Raw genomic sequence first — 20164 nt, forward strand, 5'->3', positions numbered from 1 at the left:
ACCCCAGTGCTTAGTACAGAGCTTGACCCAAAGTGCTTAACAAGTACCATAAAAAAAAAAAAAAGCAGACTGGCCCTACTCCCAGCTCTTTCTTCTTCCCATCGTCCCTGGAGCCAACGGCAGGCTGCAAGGCTGTTTCCATGGCCAGCCAGCGGGGACAGAGAGGCAGTAGGCTTACCCGGTCCATGCGGCTACGGTGCCGCACCTCCAGCTGCTCCTTGGCCTTCTGAAAGCGAGCATGCTCGTTGTCATCTGCCGAAGTCTCAAAATACACATCCACGTCATTGGTCGGCAACGGGGTCGGGGGGACTAAAACGAGATTAAACGGGTAAAGGGAAGGGGAGGGGAGTGTTTCTCCGGGGTCGAAGGTGCAACCTCCTACTGCTGGGAGAGAGGGAGGAACGCAACCAGAGCAGGCCGGGGGCCGGGGCCAGGCTCAAGTCTGCTCAGAGGGCCGGCTCTGCCAAGCCTGCACTTGGGAATGAGGCCACGGCAACTGGGTGAGTGTGGGTGAGAATCAGCTGATTCAGTCCAAGCTTATAGGATGACTAGCTGCTGGACCCACGACACGGGGAGTCTTTGGCCCCAGGAAGAAGGCTCCCCTTAACAGCGTGGGGGGCAGAGGGGTCACCTGCTCTCTCTGTTCTGACTTCCCACTTTTTGGAACTAATAGAAGCTAAAGAACAACTCAAAAGCTCCCCTCCTGGACCACGGCCAGGTGGCGCTGCTGAACATAAGCTCTAGACTGTAAGCTCCTTGTGGGCAGGGAACGTGTCTACCAACTCTGTTGTGCTGTACTTTTCCCAACAGCTTAGTACAGTGCTCTGCACAGAGTCAGTGCTTAATAAATAGGATTGATTGATGAATCCATACCCGCCGGGATGCCCAGACAAAGAGGATAGTGGTCCAGGAGCCGAGTGCCTGGGTTCCCCTCCCCTGGGACGCCCCCCTGCTCTTCAAGCATCTAAGGCAGGCGGACGGGAGGGGTGGGGAGAAAGGAGGAGGGAGGTGACGTTTGCTCTGAAGTCTGAAGGTGTTGGATTCACTGCGGATTTCCTGCTCTTTGTCCTCTCATTAGCACAGGAAATAGAGTTGGCAGCATTATACAGAGCCAACAGGTAATGAGTTTGGCTAGCCTCGCAGGTAGGCACAAAAATTTTATCAGTCTACAAAATTAATCATCCTCCCTTTCCTTCTAGGCTTTACCCAGGTAGTAAAAATTTGAAGAAAAATGAAAAAAATCCCAACACTTCATTGTGGGGCAAACTAACAGCCCCAGGCAAGTGAGCATCTGCAAGATGGAGGCTGAAGGCACTGAGCGGAAGAGAGCAAGCCAAATGAGACCCATCCCAGTTAAAGCAGCTCCATTCCCCAAGAACCTCCAAGTTAGGTGGGAATGGTGTATGGCTTTGGTTCATTTACCAGCATCATGCATTTTTAGAACAAAAAGAAAGGCAAAGAGGAAAACCCTACTGGCAGACGGAGAGAAGCAGAACCCCAGCTCTGTTGTGGAGGCAAGCCAGTAACGCCAGTACACTTGATGACACCACGCAGTGAAAGGATGACAAGCATAATTCAGCTCTTCTGAGCTCACCAACATAAATCAAGCTCTTTGGGCCAGTCTCTAATTGACCCTTTCCTGTTGACCGTTTCTGTTACAGCCCCCCAAGCCGAGTGACTGCATCAGCTGAAAAAGGATTGTGAGAACCAGCTTTCAGAGAGGCAAAGGGAGATGGAGAGCGGTCACGATTCCTAACCCTGTACCTCATGTACGGTGGGAACTTAAGTACATTAGGAGCTCCAGGTCAGGCTTTTGTTGGTATTCTAATGAAATGGGAAGGCCGAGGGAAGACCACACATCCTTGCCAGGGATTGGACTCTGCCAAGACTGAACCCTAAATGCAGTGAGGTTGCCCCTCCTTGGATCCTGACTGTGAGACAAAGCAGCTATTTCCCTCTCTTCTCCCCATGGGGCATTCCATCCCCCTCTCTGTGTTGATTCTGCGGGGCTGTACACAGCCCTCAGCACCCTGTTCCTCCCCCCTTAAAGAGGGAACAGATACATAGACCATTCTTTCCAGGAAGATGCCCCATGACACCACCCCTTGACAAAGGGTATCGCTGCCTCTCAAGTGCTTACTGTGTAAGGCACTCTACCAAGCGCTGGGATAGATAAAAGCTAATCAGGTTGGATAAAAGTCCAAGTCCCACGTGGGGCTCACACTCTTAATCCCCATTTTACAGTTGAGGTAACTGTCAAAGAAGCTAAGAGCCATGCCCAAGATCACACAGCAGACAAGAAGTGGAGCTGAGTTTAGAAGCCAGAGCCCTCTGACTCCAAAGCTTATGCTCTATCCATCAGGCAACACTGCTTCTCTAGGCCTTGATGTAAAGGACCCAGTGTTTCTGGCTTCTTAGAAGTCTCAAACTCACAGGCCCAGGTCTACGATTAGCAAGCATAAAAATGGACTGGAAAACACTGCTTTGCCCTCCTTTTACAGGTCTCTCCTTCCACCTGATCTAACTACTGATTGCCTGAAGCAAGTTTTATATAGTGAGGCATCAATTTCTCTCCCCAAACCCTGCAAAACAGGACAGATTTCTTTGCCTAAAGCTTCCAAGACCCACAGATCTGCCTTCCCAACTTGCAGCCACATCAGCTGCCTGAGGCTTGAGTTGAGGAGCCAGCGTGGTAAACAGGTTTAACTTGACAGAGAAACTGCCAGGCCCTAGATAATACAAAAAGCTTTTCAAAACAGCTTTAATGGTAGCTGAAGTGGAAGTACTAAGAACCCACGAATCAGATTAAGGAAATTTAAAAAAAATCTTGTTTTGGGCTAGAGACAGCAGGGCTGGGGGGAAGGGAGTTTTATTATTTGACTTAAAAAGCTATTGGAAACGGATGCCAAAACCCTGAGAGCAAAATACCGGGCTCAAGTACCGGCTCGTCTTTCTAATGGATTCCAGAACGAGGAACCAGGACAGTGGTCCCCTGCAGCATTTCCAAGTACACTGAAAAGACCACAAGAGGAGGGAGGAAGGGGTTCTAGGCAAGGTACGGAGTACGGCCCCAGCACCCAAGAAACAGAGGCTGTCGCTTTGCCCGTGTGCTTCGAAAAGACCCTATCCCCGAGCCAATGACCTAAGACTAGAGAATGTGGCCATCCCATCCCACTCCCACCCTATCCGACCGACCTATTTCCGTTGCTGCAAGTTCCGTGCCCTGCCCAAGGGCCCTGAGAGGCAAGAGGCACAGGGGGAGAGGAATGCAAGCTGGAAGTCTAGAGTCCTAGATACCCAGATTCCTGCAATTCAGAGATGCCAGACAGCAAGGCCTATGTAGATGCCCGATGGTACCCCGGTCTCCCTCGATCACTGCCGCTGCCCTGCAGCACGGGTGCCTTCTGGCCAACCCTAGACCATGGAAGGCTTCTGGCACAGCCAGCGGACCATGGCCTGTCAGGGTCCCGTGCTCACGCTGGGAAGCGCACGTCCGCGAGCTGACACCCAGGAAGGGGGAGAGAGGGTACATGGAGACACCACTCTGGATAGGGCCTAGCCTAGAATCGGGGAAGCACAGAGACAGGAGACAAAAGACAGCAGGTGTCAGAATCAGCGGCTCACATTAGACAGAGAAGGGCACAGGGACCGGCCAGAGAGGAGGAGACAGGACGCCGGACAGGACGGTGGCTTGCGGCATCGAGCCAGCGCAAGGCAGGACTTACTCATCGTCTTACACACAGCCATACAATAGTCCTCTGACTCAAAATTGTTCCTGTTTCCTCCGCAGCCGCCATATATAAAGCGCACGCACTTTCCCTTGGAGAAGTCGAAGTACCAGCGGGGCATCACGGCCCGGCAGGGCCCTGTCATCGCTTCCTGGGAGCAGACAGCTGTGTGGAGACGGGTGAGAATGTCAGCAGAGGAGAAGCAGCTTCGGTTGCTTCCAAGGGCTACGCTCAGTTTCCGCGAGGCTCCAGGACCGGACCGCGATTTGGGAAGCGATCTTCAAAGGTGTGACTTCACGACAGGTTTTGTGAGAGCGAGATGCTCTCTTAAGGGAGCAGGGGAGGTGGTGGGGGTGCTGGTAAAGAAAGGCGGGACGACGACCCTGACCCCCTGGAAGGAAGGATCTGGGAGGGGTGGGGTCTGCGGCAGCCGCTACTTTCTCATTCAGGATCTCACCGGTCAACTGGAGGACCTGCGAGTCTCACCAACAATTTAGGAGTTGAAGGTTAGAGGCTCTGTGGGCTGCAGGAGGCGAGTCCTAACTGTAAGCCCAGATGGCTTTAAACACATCTGTAGTTTGGAAGTTTGGGGCATTAAAGACTTGTGAAGGAATGGATTTGGGCCCCTCTCCCAAACCCGAGGAAGAGATGGTCTCCAGAGAGTCTAGAATTTGGTGTGACCAATCAGAAACAAAACTAGTGGTCAATCAACACATACTAATCAGCAACAGTGCTGAAAGTCATGGCTTGCCCGCCTAAACTTGATTGACAAATCCAAAACTTCACTGTCAGTAGGTTGCCAGACCAGCCGTCTCTCCTTCGCCTCAAGAGGATCCTTAATTAGGAGGAAAGTAAATCTGTCTGGCCAGAGACCATCTTTAGTTCACTGGGATCAGTCTCTAACCCCACAGCAACCCCCTTGGTGACTCGAGGGGCTGCCTGGTTAGTTCTACCCTTCCCCTCCTCCATCTCCAGGACCAGTCTTGTTGACAACTGGTGCTTGGACGACCACAGATCAGGTGTCCATTTTTGACTTAACTGTTCGGTTTTCAGTCCGGTCTCCACTGTCCCCAGAAACCATCCATCTCATTTCCAGTGAGAAAGCGTACCAGCCCGTTCTGTTTCTCCAATATAAAAAGTAACCCAGTCCTTAATCAGTACACTGACGACGGTAGCTATGATCAGCCCCTCCCCTACGCAGATGCATAACTGCTGGGCCAAACGTCCTTCTGAAAAGAGCAGGTGACGGAGTCAGAGGACCTGGGTTCTAATCCTGACTCTGTTGACTGTTGTGTGACCTGGGGAAAATCACTTCTCTGGGCCTCACTTGCCTCATCTGTAAAATGGGGATTAAATACCTGTTCTCTCTCAGACTGTGAGCCCAATTTGAGATGGGCAAGGTCTGATCTGACTGAATTATATTACTTCCAGCACTTAGTACAATGGTTGGCACACAGCAGACACTTAAATACCACCTTCAGCATTATTCTTGTTAGGTCTAACACCCAGAAAATACAGGGGTATCTGAACTTTGAACTGAGAACAAATGAGAGGGGATAATACAGCTATGAGCAGAATGTTTGTGGTGGGGTTAGGGTTTCCTTTGTGGAAGAATACGTATGTCTACCCACCAAAGGCAGAAATCTTGACCAGTTCCAGACAAAGCGGGCTCCCTGATCTCTCTGCCCCAGAACCGGGAGGAAGTCAAGACACCAAAACTCAAGTGGCTCCAAAAAGCAGGGTGAGCATGCCTTGCCCACCTACATCCTCTACCCAGACTAATAATACTACTACTAGTAATATTAATAATAGTGGTATTTAAGCGCTTACCACGTCCCAAGCACCGCACTAAGCGCCGGAGTAGTTACACAATAATCAGGTCCCACATGGAACTCACAGTCAGAGTTGAAGAGAGGACAAGTATCGAATCCCCATTTTGCAGATGAGGGGACTGAGGCCCAGAGAAGTAACTTGCCCAAGGTCACCCAGCAGGGAAATGGTGGAGCCGGGGTCAGAACCCAGATCCTTTGACTTCCAGGCCCCTACTCTTTCCACCAGGTCACACTGCTTCTCGCAGCTTATGCAAATCACGTCTTCCTGATTCAACCCCACATCTTCCTCGCAAGATATCCGCTGCCAGGCAGTTTTCCAGGGAGCCTGCCCAACGGCCAACTTACCACCACCAAATGTTCCTGAGAGTTAACCCCACCTTCCAAAGCAAACGCCATGGGCTTTACCGGATGAAATCGGTAGGTAAGGTGGAATGTGCAACGCGGAGCCGATCCACCTGGATTTAATATCTTAAACCACAGCTCACACACCAAAGGGAGCCTGGGACTAGTTACCTTTCACATCATGACTGATTTCCTTGTCAGAGATGGCCCTGTTATTGCCGGGCTCTGTCGGGGTCTCTTCGTTGTAGTCATCCACTTTATAGCTATCATAGTAGTAATCACGATCCTCCACCACTTCTTCCTCCTCCCCTTCTTCCTCCTCTTCATCCTCTTCCACGGTTGCTTCTGTAAAGTCTTCTACGTCTGCCTCGGTAGGAAATTCGCTACAGTACCACAGTGAGAAGGACAGGTCAATGCTAGCCCCCTAAGCTTCACTGCAGAAAACAATGCCCTTTTTCTTCAGTCAAAACAGAGTAGGAGAGGAAAGGAATTTTTTTCCCCCTCTCTCTAAAAAAGAGGGTGCTGTTTGTTGAACTTTTACCAGCCACACCTGCAATGTCAACAGGAGTAGTGATATTTTGGCCCGGAGCAAGGTAAATACTACACGAGCCAAGCAGGCTGAGGGACCAGCTAGAGAGGAATGCTAACTAGCTTAAACCGGGACTGCAAAGCTGCAGGAAAGGACTTGATCTCAGGAAATGACGTGCCCTCCTCAGAGATAGAGGGGCTGGCACTTCCCAAGCTCTTAGTACAGTGCTCTGCACACAGTAAGCACTCAATACATACGATTGATTGATTGATTGATTGGCATGGCACCCCCGCAGGATGTTAGCTCGTTATGGGCAGAAACACGTCTGCTAATTCTGTTATACGTACTCTCCCAACTGCTTAGTTCAGTGCTCTGCACAAAGTAAGCACTCAATAAATCTGACTGACTGCAGAGGAACAATGGTTCACGCTCAGGCAGGGCTAATGCAGGAACAGAGGTTTACCTTTTATAAAGATCGTAATCTTCGTCTTCACCCTGCTCGTCGTCATCATCGTCATCGTCGTCGTCCTCCTCCTCCTCCTCCTCCTCTTCCTCCCTCGAGAGAACGGTGTCGCCGGTCTTAGTCTGGGGACAGCACACGTACTCTGTGCCATGGAACCGATCCACCCCACAGGGCAGCAGCATGCCGTAACTATACAGGGTCAGGCCCTGGGTCAAACACGCCTGAAGGGAAGCGAGACCAAAGGAGAAGGCCCAGTGAGGTTAAGCCAGACATACCTTTTCCCCCCGAACATCTCCCCCAATCCCGCCAAAATAGTTTTTATTTCCAAATATTATGGTTCTACAAATCCCCACCCCACCACACAATAGTGCTGGCTCAAGCACAACAGAATTCCCCTATACCTTAAAACTAAACCCATCATCTTCCTTTGAATACCCCTCTTAAATGAACCAGTGACCAAACAGATGTAGAAGTAGTTTGGTCTAATGGAAGGAGAACAGGCCTGGGAGTCAGAGGACCTTGGTTCAATTCCAGCTCTGCCACTTAGCAGCTGTATGACCTTGGGCAAATCATTTAACTTCCCTGGGCCACAGTTCCCTCATCTGCAAATGGGGAATCAATACTTGTTCTCCCTCCCATTCAGAATATGAAACTCATATTGGACCTGATTATCTTGTTTCTATCCCAGTGCTTAGTTCAGTGCTTGGCACATAGCTTAAATACCACAATTATTATTATCATGGGCCAAAATATGCAGTAATCATTAAATCTGCTCTGAATGGAGGTCAGAATAGAGGGATGGGGGAGAAGGGAGAAGCATATCCAGGCTGGCCCAAACAAAAGATAATCAAGCACTGAGTACCGGGGGAGATTCATGAACTTTCCAAGAACATATCATGGGGCAGGCATGTCGACACTAATCCACTTCCTCTAGCCTGAATCAACCCGGGAGCCAAATCAGAGTTGATGAGGTGGAGTACAGGAAAAAGAGTATTTCCTTCAGCAACATAACCACCTATGAGCAGAGAGTCGGGGGTGACTTGCATTATTTACTTTGCAGAAAGTGACAAAAAAAAATGGGAGATTCTGGATTGGATTTGCTCTAGATAACCCACAACAACAGGGTTCCAGAGGGCAAGCCAAGCTTCTACCAGCCAAGGTTGAAATCAGTCAATCAATAGTATTTATTGAGCACTTTCTGTATGCAGAGCACTGTGCTTTGTGCTTGGGAGAGTACAATACAAAAGTAGATAGATATTCCCTGTCAACAATGAGCTTTCAGTCTACAGAACTATAAGAGCAGTTGAAGGGCAGCTCAGGAAACACTGGGCTCCCTTTCCCACTGCCACTTACACACGTTCCCTGACATTTGCTGACTGCTGGTGTCTTCTGCAATCAAGAAAGGATACCTTTCCTTTCAAATTTTCTACTTCATTTGAAACTTCAAGTACAAGAGTATAAGGTAAGGGTTGGGGGAACTGTATCTCCAAAAGAGTATACTGTGGAAAACTGTTAACCTATCACCTCTCTCAGAAGCCATTTTGGGAAGTAACAATGGGTTCAGATCCCTCCCTAAGGTAATTATGATGATAATAATAACGACAACAATAGTGCCATTTGTTAGGTGTTTGCTATGTACTGAGTCATGGGGTAGAATAATCAGGATGGACAGAGTTCTTGTCCCTCACAAGGCTCTCTAAGAGGCAGGGTGAACGATACTGAATCCTCATTATATAAATGAGGAAACGGAAGCCCCAAAGTGAAGTGACTTGCCCAAGGTCAATCGGCAGTCAAGTGGTAGAGCTGGGATTAGAATCCAGGTTGTCTGCCTCCCAGGCCTGTGTTCTTTCCACTAAACATGCCGATTCTCCTGGCAAGCAACAGTACTTATTGAGCGCTTACTGTGTGTAGAGCACTGCACTAAGCACTGGGGAAAGTACAATATAACAGAATTGGTAGGCATGTTCCCCACCCACCACAGTGGCAATGTGCCCATCTTGGTCAGACCTGGTTTGGCAGTTGTTTGAACTTGTCTTTACCCCTATTTTTGACAACCAGCTTCCTCCATGAATGGGTATTTCATGGAACACGGTTTACTCTTCTGGATCCCCTCTTCCCACCCTACCCTATCAATTCTTCTGGTTCTGCATCTATTCTTACCTCTGTGGCCACTGTATGCCAATGCTGATGAGACTCACACACTTCCAACCGCTCTTTGTGGAAAAACCTGCACTTCTCTGGAACCAACAGTACGTCACTTACAAACTCTCCCACTGGGGGGAAAAAAGAGAGAAAGAGAGAGAGAGAGAGAGAGAGATATGCATGATTAGAGCCAGTCTTCCTACTTAGCAGGGGCAATCGGCAGGGCACATAGTCCCCCTCACAGCCACTCTTATATTAAGGAAGAACATGCTGGTGCTGGCCTAACTCATGAAGGTTCATGGTCTGGTGGACAGAGCATCTGTCTGGGAGGGAGAGGGACTGGGTTCTCATTCTGCCTTCCACTTGTCTCCAGTAGGACTTTGGGCAAGTCACCTCACTGAGCGTCAGTTTCCTCAGCTGCAAAATGGGGATTAAATATCTGTTCTCCTTTCCCTTGAGACTGTGAACCCCCCCCACTGGGATTATGTCCAATCTGACCATCATCTACTACAGTGATTAGCACATAAGCACTTAAGTACCATTAAAAAAGGGGGGTGAAGGATGATGGCCCCCACTGTTTTATGAGTTGGTCTCCTACACTTGTTTGTTCCAAGCCTCTTATTTCCTGACAAATCAGGGCTAAAGTGACCAAAAATGGTGGTTTTCTGGCCTATTAAAGCAGGTTGGCTCAGTGGAAAGAGGCCAGGATTGGGAGTCAGAGGTCATGGGTTCTAATCCCAGCTCCATCACTTGTCAGCTGTGTGACTTTGGGCAAGTCACTTAACTTCTCTGTGCCTCGGTTACCTCATTTGTAAAATGGGGATTAAGACTGTTAGCCCCATGTGGGACAACCTGATTACCTTGTATCGCCCCCAGCACTTGGAACAGAGCTTGGCATATAGTAAGACCAAATGCCATAGTAATTACCAAATGCCAAATGCATTGGTATAGTAATTACCAAATGCCATTATCATCATTATTAGTTCATTGAAGTTCATTCCCAGAACACCTCCCCTAAATTTCTGCTCCACTCTCTCTCCCTACCCCCTGCCCCAGGCAGTCAATGAAAAGTTGGCATCTCTGGTGAGTGGCCCTCCAGCCAAAGTAACTGACCTTCCTGAGTTTGGGGGATAATCGTGAAGTAACAGATCCCAAATTATATAGATTTGCAAACTAAAATTCAGCCATCCTCAGAAACAGCTATGGCTGACCTAGGTGAGTCAGAAAAGATGGAGCGACAGAGGTTAGCGCTGAATACGCAATTTTAGAGAATATCCATTTCATGGACAGTCTGTTCTAGGCACAGAAATTCAGTTTCAAGTTTGAGACTTAAGGATGGGAATAGTTCTTAGCTGAGGACTAACACAGGTCAGGCTAATTTAAACCCTCACAAGGGAGATCATAAATTTTAGACTTTGGACTGCCATCTAACCTGTTGTCTGGTGTCTCTAGACTGGAAACTCCTAGTGGGCAGGCAACATTTCTACCAACTGTTTTGTTGTGCTTTTCCAACAACTTGATCCAGTGCTCTGCATACAATAAGCATTCAACAAATACCGATTGATTCCAAACAGAAGTAGTTTCTACTTGCTGTCATTAACTTGTGGGTGGCCCCACACCCATTCTGACCAAAACTAAAATAATAATAGTGGTATTTGTTAAGCACTTACTATATGCCAAGCACTGTTCTAAACAATGGTGTAAACACAAGATAATCAGGTTGGACACAGTCCCTTTCCCACATGGGCTCACAGTCTTGATCCCCATTTTACAGATGAGGTAACAGGCCCAGAAGTGAAGAGACTTGCCCAAGGTCATGCAGCAGACATGCAGGAGTCGAAGATGTGGGTTCTAGACCCGGCTCCACCACTTGTCTGCAGTGTGACCTTGGGCAAATCATTTCACTTCTCTGAGCCTCAATTCCCTACTGTACTCTCCCAAGAGAGTAGTACAGTGCTTTGCACACAGTAAATGCTCAGTAAATATGATTGAGTGACTGACTGGCACCTTTACTGGGAGCAGGGATACACTAGCTCCTTTCTTCTAAAGCTGTCCTGCCACCAGCACTGCTGGGAAGCTCTACGGTAGTAGTATCAATAATAGTAATAATAATAATAGCATTTATTAAATGCTTACTATATGCCAAGCACTCTAAGTGCTGGGATAGATACAGGATAATCAGGGTCCACATGGGGCTCACAGTCTAAGTAGGAGAGAGAACAGGTACTGAATCCCCATTTTGTAGGTGAGGGAACTGAGGCAGAGAAGTGAAGTGACTGGCCTGTGGTCATGCAGCAAGCAACTGACAAAACCAGGATTAGAACCCAGGTCCTCTGATTCCCAGGCTCATGCTGGGGCCAGGACTTCAACCATTCTGGACTTTGCCCATGCTCTTTCCCCTAGGCTACACTGCTCCCCTACCCAACTGAACAGACTGGAAAGCACACTTTTTTCCAACCTGGACTTTTACGCTTTACAGCTGACTCCAGGAGGAAGGTGGAGGTGGTCTTAGCCCAAAGCAGGAAACCACAGGGAAGCAGCCTTGGATGGCTGTGGCAGCAGCTGGGAGGGCAGGAGAAAGGGACACCGCCTGACTGCTGCCCATCCACCCACCCACGGGAGGGGCCAGTACACAGCCCGGAGGAGCAGCTACTCTAGCTCCCTGCCCAACCACTTCGAGTAAAGACACACCCTCCAGGGAAGTTCCCACCAGGTGGAACGTTCACCCTCTACAGGTACGACCAAGCCCTCGGGCAGCGGTTTTCTGAGCAAGAGACGGCCGGGATTTTTTTTTCCCAACTGCCCTCATGACAAGGGCCCTTGCTCATGAACAGGCAAGCTTGACGGCATCAGGGGCGGTGTGTACAGGTGCTGAAACTTATGCTGCAGCCACCTGGGGGTCGGTTCTGACTTGGCTGACAAGAAGTCGGGATATCTTACACAGCCCCAGGAGGCAGGATGCCAAACTGGCCCTGAAGCCACTTGAGCTATTATCGTTTTGAAGCAGCTTTTGGATAAGTCCTTGAAAATATTGCTGGCTGGTGCTTGCTACCGCCCTGTCCCCGCCACATGACCCTCTCCCCACAGATCACTCCTTTCTCAGGGTATGAGCAATCAGTAGCTTGCCTTTTCACACTTCACCACGCTTTGATCATTCCCTTGTTTACTTTATAATTCACTAGCAGGCAATTACTAGCACCTTAGGAGGAAGTGAGGGCAATTTGGGAGGGGGAGAGTGTGCAGAGGGGAAGAGGAGGATTCAATTTCCACTTTATTATTTCCCTTATCTGTAATTTTAACGGCTATCTCCCCCTGAAGACTGCAAACATCTTATTAACGTCTATCTCCCCCTGAAGACTGAAAGCATCTTATGGGCAGGGGTCACATCTGCGAACTATATGACAGTACCTTCCCAAGCGCTCAGTGCGGTGCAGTAAGCACTCAAAAGGCACTCAATAAATACCACTGATTGACAATTTCAGCTGCTACCAAATTCCAGTCTGAATCTGCCAATACTTCTGATCAGGACTTCGACCACTTGCAATGAACAATTCAGAGGCGAGCCAATCAATGGTACCTATGGAATCCCGATGAAAATGCTATTATGGCAGCAGAAACTAGACTAATGGCTGGCCCAAGGTTTTGGAAGGTGAATGCACAATGCACGGTAACCAGATCAACACAGTTCCTGATTCACGATCAAAGAGACGGGGGTGAATAGGCATCTTATGCCCATTTGACAGATGGAGACGTGGAGGCCCAGAGTACTTAAGTGTCCGGGATCCAGAGGCAGAGCTGGGGCTTGAACCCAATTCTCCCACTTCCTGGCCTATGGCTTGGGAAGGAAGTGAAGGAACAAAGCCCTAAAACCAAGTCCTCAAATCCTCCCATTTGAAAAAAAGAAAAAAAAAATTCAACACAATATATCCACAGTATTGATAAAAGCAGCACTAAAGCTAGCCACATGATGAAATGCTCATTTCTCAAACAAGGCACTTTTTTTTTTTAAACCAATCTCACGGATCATCAATAATGATGAATTGGTTTACCCACCAGATCTATAATTTGTAATTCTGAAAAGTCACACATTTGGCAGAAACGGCTGTTAAAACGTTTCTGTGGTCAGGTGGCTCTTAACTGCAAGCGCAGAGTTACTGTGGGAGCGTCATTGTTCTGGTGTGGCGTCAAGGACGAAGAGTTGTCTTATTAAAAGGGTGTTAACTGTACAAGTCCCTGGCCCTCTTCAGGCTGAGGGTTCACAGTCCTCAAAGCCATCCTCTGCCTACTTCAGCCTAGACAAGTCTCTCCAGGTGCAGCTTCTGAAGCCAATCGCAAAGCTGCAAGAGGCGAAATGGCTCTTAGGTGATTATATCCCCTCTACAGATGTTGGCACAAATTTGTTGGAGGAAAGCAGGAGGAGTGGGAAGCGCCTGATGATCTGCCACGGACTCGATGAAAGGTGTGGCTGCGGGGTGGGGGAGCTGTGACCGCCCGGAGAGAAAACTGCTCTGATCAAACACAATTTCGGTTCTACTGATTTCAAACAAACTCCCCTGCCTCGAGTCAGAGTTTGTCAAGTGTTGGCATTGGAAGAATTAGCCCAGAGCTCCTTTTCTTCCCAAAGTAGCTCAGCTCTGGATAAACTTTCTTTTTTAGGGGGGGAAGGGGGAGATGAGGAGCCTAGTAGAAATAGCAGGGGCCTGGGAGTCAGAGGACCTGGGTTCTCCCAAGTACTTTGTACAATGCTCTGAACAAGGTAAGTACTTAAATTCGGCTAATTGACTGACTGATCATCGCAGCTCCCCCATTTACTTGCTGTGTGATCTTAAGCAAGATTTGACTTCAGTACTCCAGAGTACTCTGTAAAACAGATGAAATACCCGTGCTCCCTCCTACTAAGACTGTAAACCCTGTGTGGGACAGGGACTGTGTCTGACCTGATTGTCTTGTATCCACCCCAGTGCTTAGTATAGTGTTGGGTACAGAGTAAACACTTGATACCACAGTTATTATTATCCAGAGCTTAGAACAGTGCTCGGCACATAGTAAGCCCTTAACAAATATCACCATCATCATCATTATTATTACTAGTACAGGGTAGGTCCTTAATTTTACTACTTCATGGTGGAGTGTGAGGAGTAGTGAGTTGAGCTGCATAAAAACTTCGTACGGCACTCTGCACACAGTAAATGCTCAATAAACACCACTGACTGCACAATAGAAGTCAAACCTAGGATGGATGGTCTAGGCTAGACTATTAATCAAAAATGTAGACAAACACATTCCTCCTGCTTTTCCAAACCAGGGAGGGCGGGAAACTAAGGGCGTGTCAGGGACTTGGGCAGACGATGGGGTTGGTGCCTCAGCAATGCATAGGTGGCAGCAGACCTGGCAGTCTAGCTAGTGCCAGTGGGAAGCCAGAAAGGACAGGAAGTCCAAGAGCACTGTTGGAGTGGATGGTTAAAGGACAAATCAGGAGAAACTGGGGGCAGAGGAAGGGGTGTTCTTGGACACACTGAGCTGGGATAACTGGCTTCCATGTTGAGTCTTGGGAGAAAACAGTTTTTCCTCTAGATTGTTGGCTTGGTGTGAGCAGGGAACGTGTCTACCATCTTTGTTGTACTGTACTCTCCCAAGTGCTTAGTACAGTGCTCTGCACAGAGTAAATGCTCAATAAATACCACTGATTGATTAAAATGTATTTGTTAAATGCTTACGATGTGTCAAGCACTGTTCCAAGCACTGGAGTAGATACAAATCAATCAGGTTGGAAAGAGTCCCTGTCACAGAGGACTGAATTCCCATTTTACAGTTGAGGAAACAGGCACAGGGAAGTTAAGTGACTTGCCCAAGGTCACAGAGTAGACAAGTGGAGGAGTCAGGATTAGAACTCAGGTTCTTTGACTCCTGTGCCCATGCTCTTGCCACTAGGCCCCTCTGTTTCTGCTTACTATTTGTAAATCACAGTATTAAATGCTAGGGAAGAATACATGGGTGGGAATTAGACAGTGCCTGGTCCTTGGGGAGGGGGCTCACAATCTAAAAATATTAAGGGCTACATCATATCTTTAGGGCTAACCATCCTCTGCGCTTTCCCTGCCTGGCACAGATAATTCAGTCGTTCATACACTATTGTACCATCCCATACTTCCACGGTCAAAGCTTTTTCTGAAATATTCTAAGCTTGTTGCATGTGATGACTCAATCAAGACGGGCTGCGCACAGTTTGACAATGAAAGAGCAGTGGCCTGGGAGTCAGCGGACCTGGGGCTAGTCGCTAACTTATCTATGCCTCAGTTTCCTCATTTGAAAAATGGGGATGAAATCCTACTCCCACCCTTCTTAGACTGTGAGCCCCAACTGGAACAGGGACTATATCCAACCTGATTACCTTGAATCTACCACAGCAGTTAGTACAGGGTTGGGCATGTAATAAATGCATAACATATTTTATTACTATTGTCATTATTATTATTCAGCCTTAACACTATTCAGCTGTGCCCTACCAAGCCTCTCAAGCAACGAATTTTGGGATTGCTATGACGGCAGCAAAAAACTGCAGGGCTACGGGTGGTGCCCGAAAAAAGCCAGAAGGCAGTTAGTTGAATTGGTGAACAAAAACGGCTCCCCATAACCCACGCAGTCTATGTCTTGCCAAAGAATGGGGCTGCTCTGACCCTACCAAGATAACCAGGACTTCAGTACCAGGTTGGGGGGAGTCAGGGGGTGCTCAAATGGGAGCCAGCTGTGGAGTTCAAGTGTCCTTACCCAGGCACTTGAAGGGCATGACGATAAGAGAGTGGCCCTTGCACTGCTTCTTGCCCTTCTTGCACCAGTTGTCAATGCTGACTGGCTGGTTGGCTTCCACCACATTGGTGATCTGAAGCTCTGGATACATCTGCCAACAGAAACAAAAGCAAACACAAGGGCCAATGGCACAAAGTCCAACAGGCCTGTACCAAGCCTATCCAGAAGCACCTCAGTTGAAAGAACAGGAGACAGGGAAACAGACAGGGAGACAGACCAAAGAACTGCAGGAAAAGCACAAAGGCAAACAGTCTTTTTATTGGAGGGCTTGAATAAAAATACAACAGTCTTGTAGCTCAAAACAAATCCATTAAATTTTTGTTCCACTTCAACCTCTGACAGGCAGGCCTATAATTTCCTGAACTAAAAGGTTTCTGAGACAGCAACTGTTCTGAAATAACCACACCCACGACAGTGGTCTGGCTTTCTCATTTTCTCCTCCTTCCCTACCCCAGTACACAGGTTTTGGTGAGAAGTCCGAACACCTAAGGAGTCTTTTTTTCTAGACCAGGTCCTGAACTGAACAGCAGGGTTTTCCTAAGTTCACAGTTGGTTCTGATCTCGACTAAGCAGAACTGAGTTGAGGGGCTGGGACAACTAACCCCATTCCCTTTGTCAGTTAGCCCACTCCCACATCAACCAGGAGAACCCTTATGGCAGTAGTGGTCCCAGCCTGGGCTCACACTCAGGGTCGCCAGGCTCCTAGCCAAACTCTCGGAGGGTCCAGGAAACTCCCGACTCCCCAAATGGAATTCCCTGCCCCCAGCAGGTGGATCCTGCTAGCCCTTAGGGATGGCAGACAGGGGACTGAGGAACCATCACCAGAGCTTGATAAAGGGTGAGAGAGAGGGGCATCGTTAGCCATACTAACAGTTTCTGCAGTGAAACCATTTGGGCCCCCTAGCCACATACACGTCACAAGAGAAAAGGTAGCAAGAAACCTCAGGGGAACTTCCATGTCCAAATCAAAACCAACCCACTGATGACCTTACCTCCTGACAATACTGGAGAACTTCTTCTTTCGTTCTAAAGCAACTCTTGGTTCCAGAAGTGTCTGGTTCCCATTTCCCGGTCTGGATGTTCACATGCATATTCAACCTACCACAGAACATGGCAACCTGAGGCTCGGCCACGGCAAATCCCGTTCCAGCATTAGCTGCGAGGGCCTGCAAGGAAGAGAAAAGTAGAGGGGCAAGCTTGTTTATTATTATTGCTTGTTACAATATTTGTTAAATGCTTACTCTATCAAGCACCGGTCTAAATGCTGGGGTAGCTACAAGTTAATCAGGTCAGACACAGTCCCTGTCCCACATGGGGCACGCAGGCTAACTTCTTAACCTGGATCAATTCCAGAGTCTGCCAAGTACCGACTCTCTAAAACTAGGAAAATTCAAGTGACTTGAGGTTTAGAATTCAACCACTGCCCTGCTGGCAAACAATCAATGGCATTTATTGAGCTCTTACTGTGCGAAGAGCACTGTATTAAGTACTTGGAAAAGTACAATACAACAGAGTTAGCAGACACATTCCCTGCCCAAAAGGAGCTGGAGAGACTCCCAGGATCAAAAAAACAATAAAATAAATTACGATAGGGGAAGTAATAGAATATACGTGTACTTACATAAGTACCTTGGGGTTGGGGTGAGGGTTCAAGTGCTTGAAACATGTCCTCTCCCTGACTTTTCCATCACTGTTGACAGCACTACCATCCTTCCCGTCTCACAAGACCGCAACCTTGGTGTCATCCTCAACTCCGCTCTCTCGTTCACCCCCACATCCAATCCGTCACCAAAACCTGCTGGTCTCACCTCCGCAACATCGCCAAGATCCACCCTTTCCTCTCCATTCAAACCGCTACCCTGCTCGTTCAATCTCTCATCCTATCCCGACTGGATTACTGCATCAGCCTCCTCTCTGATCTCCCATCCTCCTGTCTCTCCCCACTTCAATCTGTACTTCACGCTGCTGCCCGGATCGTCTTTGTGCAGAAAGACTCTGGGCATGTTACTCCCCTACTCAAAAATCTCCAGTGGCTACCAGTCAACCTACGCATCAGGCAAAGACTCCTCACTCTCGGTTTCAAGGCTCTCCATCACCTCGTCCCCTCCTACCTCACCTCCCTTCTTTCCTTCTACAGCCCAGCCTGCACCCTCCGCTCCTCTGCCGCTAACCTCCTCACTGTGCCTTGTTCTTGCCTGTCCCGCTGTCTATCCCCGGCCCACGACCTCCCCCTGGCCTGGAATGCCCTCCCTCCGCACATCCGCCAAGCTAGCTCTCTCACAGCACCTGTATGTTTGTACAGATTTATTACTCTATTTTACTTGTACATATTTACTATTCTATTTATTTTGTTAATGATGTGCATCTAGCTTTACTTCTATTTATTCTGATGACTTGACACCTGTCCACGTTTTGTTTTGTTGTCTGTCTCCCACCTCTAGACTGTGAGCCAGTTGTTGCGTAGGTACCATCTCCATATGTTGCCACCTTGTACTTCCCAAGCGCTTAGTACAGTGCTCTGCACACAGTAAGCACTCAATAAATACGACTGAATGAATAAATGAATGAATGAAGTGCTTAAGGGGTACACAGCCAAATGCATAGTCCACATAGAAGGGAGGCCACATAGGGGAAATAAAGGGCTTAGTCCTCTTGGAGGAGATAGGATTTTAGAAAGGTTTTGAAGGTGGGGAGAATGGTGGACTGCCAGATATGAAGGGGGAAGGGCGGGGGGGGTCCAAGAAATCACATCAGGGGATGTGTCTACCAACCCTATTATACTGTCATTCATTCATTCATTTATTGAGCACTTACTGTGTGCAGAGCACTGTACTAAGCGCTTGGAAAGTACAATTCAGAAATAAAGAAAATCCCTGCCCACACCGGGTTTAGAGTCTAGAAGGGGGGAAACAGACATCAAAACAAACAGGCATCAATAAAAACAGAATTATAGATATGTACATATATACTGAAGTGCTGTGGGGCGGGGTGGGGGGTGAGAGCAAAAGGAGTGGAAGGGATGGGGAGCTGAGGAAAAGGGGGACTTATCTTGTCCTCTCCCAAGCGCTTAGTAAAGAGCTCCAAACACAATAAGCACTCAATCAATACAATTGATCGATTCCCAGCCCCTTAGTACCCTGGACTTCCTGCCTTTTCCCACTCTCAAAAGTTACCCAGACCACAAAACAGGTAACACAGCCTTCCTAATTCCCCAATTTATTTCCCAGTTAGCTCCTCAATTCAGTACTCAGAGTCCCCAGTGACCAACTGGAGACACTAATTAAGGCAGCCTTAACGAAGCAACCTTGGTTGGAATTTTAGATCCAAACCTTCCTGTTCTGCCATCTAAATGGAAGAAAGTATGGTATCTTACACTGAACATCTGGAGCTTGATATTCAAGTCACAAAAATCTAAACCCCACTTCAAACCATTCCAGAGAAACAAATTAACAGACTTATGGCTATCGAAACAAGAAGCCTACACTGAACTTGGCCATACAAAAAAATTGGAGAGCACCAAAAACTTATCAGTGGGCATTTGTCTTTCTCCCAAGGTACTAACCAGACTATAGATAGCATTTACTAAGTGCTTACTGTGTGCAGAGCACTGTATTAAGTGCCTGTTGTTACTGTACTACACAAGCCACCTGGAGAAACAGTGAGAGGTAACAAGCAAGCTGGTTAAGATTCAACTGGAAGCCCTTTAAGGGCAGGGACCATGTCTTTAGCTTCTAGAATGGTGCCTGGCAATCATCAAGTACTCCAATGTGTGAATGCAGATTGAAAGGAAGTGCTCAGGAATTTACTGAGGCTGTCATTCATATTTGAGCACTTACTGTGAGCACGGCACCATACTAAGTTCTTGGCAGACTACAATACAATCATAAACGGACATGTTCCCTGTCCACAACGAGCTTACAGTCTAGAGGAGGAGACAGACATTAATATAAATTACAGATACGTACATAAATGCTGTGGGGCTGGAAGGAGGAATGAAGCAGAGAAGCAGAGAAGCAGTGAGGCTCAGTGGAAAGAGCACGGGCTTTGGAGTCAAAGGTCATGGGTTCAAATCCCAGCTCTGCCAATTGCCAGCTGTATGACACTGGGCAAGTCACTTCACTTTTCTGTGCCTCAGTTACCTCATCTGTAAAAATGGGGATGAAGACTGTGCGCCCACCGTGGGACAACCTGATCACCTTGTAACCTCCCCAATACTTAGGACAGTGCTTTGCACATATTAAGTGCTTAATAAATGCCATCATCATTATTATTATTATTAATGAATAAAGGGAGCACATCAGGATGATGCAGAAGGCAGTGG

General features: G+C 48.0%; 1 protein-coding gene across 4 annotated transcripts in view; it reads right to left on the minus strand.

The window, feature by feature from the left end:
* Positions 1-20164, minus strand: part of APLP2 (amyloid beta precursor like protein 2) — an 83433-nt gene that overhangs the window by 19357 nt on the left and 43912 nt on the right. For 2 of the 4 annotated variants that reach the window (XM_038754588.1, XM_038754589.1), the window contains exons 2-8: positions 16836-17009; positions 15805-15934; positions 9055-9167; positions 6895-7115; positions 6074-6285; positions 3726-3893; positions 179-309 (exon numbers count right to left, since the gene is read on the minus strand). In XM_038754588.1, coding sequence (XP_038610516.1) covers positions 179-309; positions 3726-3893; positions 6074-6285; positions 6895-7115; positions 9055-9167; positions 15805-15934; positions 16836-17009 — 1149 coding nt within the window. The remainder of the gene's footprint in view (positions 1-178; positions 310-3725; positions 3894-6073; positions 6286-6894; positions 7116-9054; positions 9168-15804; positions 15935-16835; positions 17010-20164) is intronic. The other 2 variants (XM_038754590.1, XM_038754591.1) reach the window with 1 other exon arrangement.

The sequence above is a fragment of the Tachyglossus aculeatus genome, chromosome 11 (genome assembly GCF_015852505.1).
Source record: "Tachyglossus aculeatus isolate mTacAcu1 chromosome 11, mTacAcu1.pri, whole genome shotgun sequence".
In the NCBI taxonomy this organism is placed as follows: domain Eukaryota; kingdom Metazoa; phylum Chordata; class Mammalia; order Monotremata; family Tachyglossidae; genus Tachyglossus; species Tachyglossus aculeatus.